At 41.3% G+C, this 4,234-nt stretch overlaps 1 protein-coding gene across 1 annotated transcript; it reads right to left on the bottom strand.

The window, feature by feature from the left end:
- Positions 1–295: 295 nt before the first annotated feature.
- On the bottom strand, positions 296–1,095 carry LOC107624618. Its single transcript, XM_016327075.1, has 2 exons — positions 596–1,095; positions 296–353 (listed from the first exon to the last, which is right to left on the bottom strand). The coding sequence occupies exons 1-2, from the start codon at positions 1,093–1,095 to the stop codon at positions 296–298; spliced, it is 558 nt and encodes a 185-aa protein (XP_016182561.1).
- Between the last annotated feature and the right edge of the window lie 3,139 nt (positions 1,096–4,234).

The following is a 4,234-nucleotide window of genomic DNA, read 5'->3' as shown; positions in this document are numbered from 1 at the left end:
GTCAACCAAAATTTTTTTGGCTCCAGGATTGAAACATTCGAAGACGTTGGAGGTAACGTTCTCCCCAACGCCAGCACCAGCTTTTTGTAGTTTTCCAAGTTTGAGGCAACGTTGGATCACCAACGTTGCACTCAACTTTGGCACCCACTTTTTCTTTAAAAAAAATGTTGCCTTCAACGTTGGTGGATCAACGTTGCCACCAACGTTGCATCTCCCTCTCTTCTTCAATACTTTTCGCTCTGTTTCCTCCTCTTCTTTCTCACTTCTTCCTTGCCTTATTTCTAGCTACAATCAATCAAACAATTGCCTCACAGTTTGCTGTAATCATGAGGTATTTGCACCATTTATAATACCTAGTAAAAGTAGCATTAAACCTTATGAAAAAGCACATAAACAACCATGTTCAATTGACTTAGGAAATGCATGAAGTTTTAATCCAAACACTTACTTATTGTGCAAGAAAGTGCATAAAAACTTAATGAAACAAGAGAAAAATGCTTGTGAAACTAGCATAAGATGACTTGTCATCAAGCCTCCTTGTCCTTGAGGCGCATATCCTCCTCTCTTGAAAATCTGACCCCTCGGATGAATATACTTGCCACGTCCCCAACTAGTGTTTCCTCCGTGAGTTTCCTTGGACGAAGCTACTGTTTTCGCATATTCCTCAACCACCCTCGCTTTGTTCACCAACTCAAAGAAGGTATGAATCTCCATAGAAGCCACAGCAGTCATGATGCTATCCTTCAACCCCCTCTGATACTTGATACATTTCCAGCTTTCGTAGGTCTTTGGGACATCTTGACATACCCTTGAAAACCTACAAAGCCCCTCAAATTTGCCAGTATAATATGCCACAGATAAGGAACCTTGCTTCAGCTGCATAAGTTTTATCTCCTTTGCTTTCCTTGCAGACTTAGGAAAATACTTCCTATAGAAGGCCGTTTGGAATATATCCCAAGGAACATCGGCGTTCTGAAGCTGTAGCAAGCGGCACTCGGCTTGCCACCAATGCTGGGCCTCTCCCAGAAGTTGATATGCGGCGAACTCCACATATTGGTTGTTTGGAACATGCTGCGCCTGTAAAGCATGCTCCATTGCCTGGAATCAGTTGTCCACTTCCATAAGGTTAGTCAATCCTCTGAAACTTGGCAGATGAACCTTGAGAAAAGTGGCCAAGCTCATCGGAACACCTCCCATGTTGTCGCCATTTCCATCAGCATTCTCATTCGCGTTTCCCTCGCCATTTCTGTTTCCATTCCCAGCCGGTTGGACTAACCTCTGCACAGCTTGCAGAGTCGCAGCAGCCTTAGCTTCCATGGTGTTTGCTAAATTTGCCATTGCCGCCATGAATTCGGCATGGTTATCCACCGGTTGCGCATTCCTACTCTCGGCTTGAGAACGTGTACGACCTCATCCACGAGTGGCCATTAGGGTTCCTGTCTACACCAAACAATCGATATCAAGGTGATCAGTCTCAATATCAAAAGCCTAGTGCTTCAATTATCCCAAACAGGCACTCACAAACAAGCATGCTATACAATATCAAGTAGATAACCTAATAGCATCAAAGAAAAGACACACAGAGTATGCAATGAAGCACAATAGGTCTATCCCTCAGGCTCATGAGGACGAACCACTCTAATACCACTAAATGTAACACCCTAATTAGCCTAAGCCTTACCTCGCATCATAAAGCAAAGGTTAATCAAAGGTTACGACAGTTCTAAGCTCATACATATAATATATAGAAAGAATTAATATAGTCTAGAAGCCCGATGAAGGATATAGCTCAAAAACAGGAATTGAAAAGCGCAAAGCGTACTCACCAAGCTACTAACTTAACGCACAAGAAACAGATATAACATAACAAAAGATAGGCATATAATAGTATAAAGATCTAGCCACAGCTCGCGGACCTAAAAAGTATCATGATCCTCCGCTTCTGTCATCATCCAAACAACTCACTGAGGTGGGTTACGACTTGCATCTGAAAAACAACAATAGAATATGGTATGAGAACTGGAGGTTCTCAGTATGGTAACAGTTCCCAATGATGAAAGATATAAGACCCCGGGACGCCAAAAGCAATCCTAGACTTCATATCCATCATAAGATTCATCTTAAAGCACAACTAAAACAGTAAGGCATAAATAAAACCTTAACATATTAAAAGGGTAATCTTACTTAAAGGATTCTCTAACTAACAACTCTCCGTTGTCCCACAGCCTTCACCAACCTATCCTCCATGCGATCCCATCGCCACCGCCTTCCGAACCTCCTCAATCCCAGTAGAAAGCACAAGTAATATCAATGCAAGTATAACACAAGTAGAAGCATATAAGGCAAGTAATTCAAGTAAGCAAGTAGACATGTTATACAATTTAGGCATACAATTACAAGTCGGCAAATCAAAGAAGCAATTAGAAGATGCACATGATGAATACCGGTCCTATTGGCTGTGATTTCAAATTGTCGGTTTAACTACCAACCTGACACATCTCCATGGAGATGTCGCCCTTCGGAGTTATCATTGGGAACCCCCGAGATATGGTGCTCGGATCACCGTCCAAGATTTTGTGCCTGCACATTCTATTGACCCGAAGGGATGCGAGCAGGATACTCTTGCCACAGACCTCACATCTCAACATAAGCGGGATTAACTACCGTCCTTACACCGCCGCTGCTACCTCGACAGGCGGGATTAACCACCGTCCCTGCCGGGCACATAGCGTCTCAATAATCTCAGTATAAAATGATACATCAGTGGTTTTTCAGAAAACATTTACAGTATATCATAGATCCATCATTTTTTTCCGAGTCCTTGACTCATCTCAACCACTGTCAAATTCAACATTTCCTTTCCGAACTCATTAGTTCGTCACTTTCTCAATTCATACATCTTTCGCCCTTCTTGGTCCCCCCAAATCCATCCTCAGTACACCAGAAATCTAGCCTCCGTTCTCTAACTTTTCAAAGAAAATACCAAATAAATTCTCGTAAGACCTTTCCCATGTTTCAATGCCCGAAAATAAGCCCAAAAATCTTAAAATGGTGTCACAGAAGCTTACAAGCTTGTTAGGAAGGTGAAACAGTTGAAAACAAAGTTTAAATTTGAAAAACAGGGCATGTGCGTATGCACAGGGTGTGCGTGCGCATGCCTAGGAGAAGTTTTAAAAAGTGTGCGTACGCATAGAGGTGTGCGTACGCACGGGTACCAAATTTTGCAGTTCTGTTCACTCGCACAAGGTGTGCTAGCGCTCTGAATAGACTGCCCTTCCCAACGTGTGCGTGTGCACAGGGCTGTGCATGCGCACAGTTTGTAAAACTCCATTGGTTATGTGCGCGCACAAGCTGTGGTAGCGCTCTAAACAGGAAGCCTTCCCTTGCGTGTGCATACGCATAGGGCTGTGCGTGCGCACAGGTTTAAATTTTCACAGGTGTGTGCGTGTGCACAAGGCTGTGCGTGCGCACATACCAGAAATCACAAAATTCTGTAACTTTGCAGAATTTCAGATTTTGACACCAAACTTCCCACAATCATATCTTCCTCTACCAAAATCAGATTTTAACAAAACTTAAACCATTTTAAAGCTTGTTTAATTGCCTTTCATTTGATATAAAACACTTTGAATTTCAAGCACAGTAGCTCAAGATATGATTCATGGAAGTTCACCAAAATCTCAGTTTTACCAAAAGTTCACAATTACTCAATTTTCTAAATTCTCAATCACACATCAAAATAAAATAATACCAAACTCCAATTCACATCACAATCTACCCTCTTTGGGACACAATTCACCATCCTTACCAAATTTTACTTCACATTGCATTATTCTCAACCTCAACATCACATGTATAACACTATAATAAATCCCAATTCAATTTTTCCATCCACATTACCATTTGATCAATCTCAACATCACATATATCATACCAAACCACTTTTCAATCCACTCAATCATACATTATTATCATATCATTATCAATTTTCATAAATCATCATACATCATCATTCAATAACTCAACAACCATTTTAATTCGAACCTATCCTATAGGTCAATAGTCTAAGTGTCCAGAAATATTATATACTACATAGAGGAAACCGAAACCATACCTTGGTCAATTTCGAATATGCACTGAAAACCCTAAATGAGCACAAGTTGAGCTTTCAACCACAATCCAAGCTACCAAACAACTCCAACAAGCACCAACAAGCTCCAACAATTGCCAATAA

Source organism: Arachis ipaensis, unplaced genomic scaffold (assembly GCF_000816755.2).
Source record: "Arachis ipaensis cultivar K30076 unplaced genomic scaffold, Araip1.1 Aipa743, whole genome shotgun sequence".
Lineage (NCBI taxonomy): Eukaryota > Viridiplantae > Streptophyta > Magnoliopsida > Fabales > Fabaceae > Arachis > Arachis ipaensis.
The sequence above is the reverse complement of the archived record's forward strand: the minus strand, read 5'-3'. Positions and strand labels throughout refer to the sequence as shown.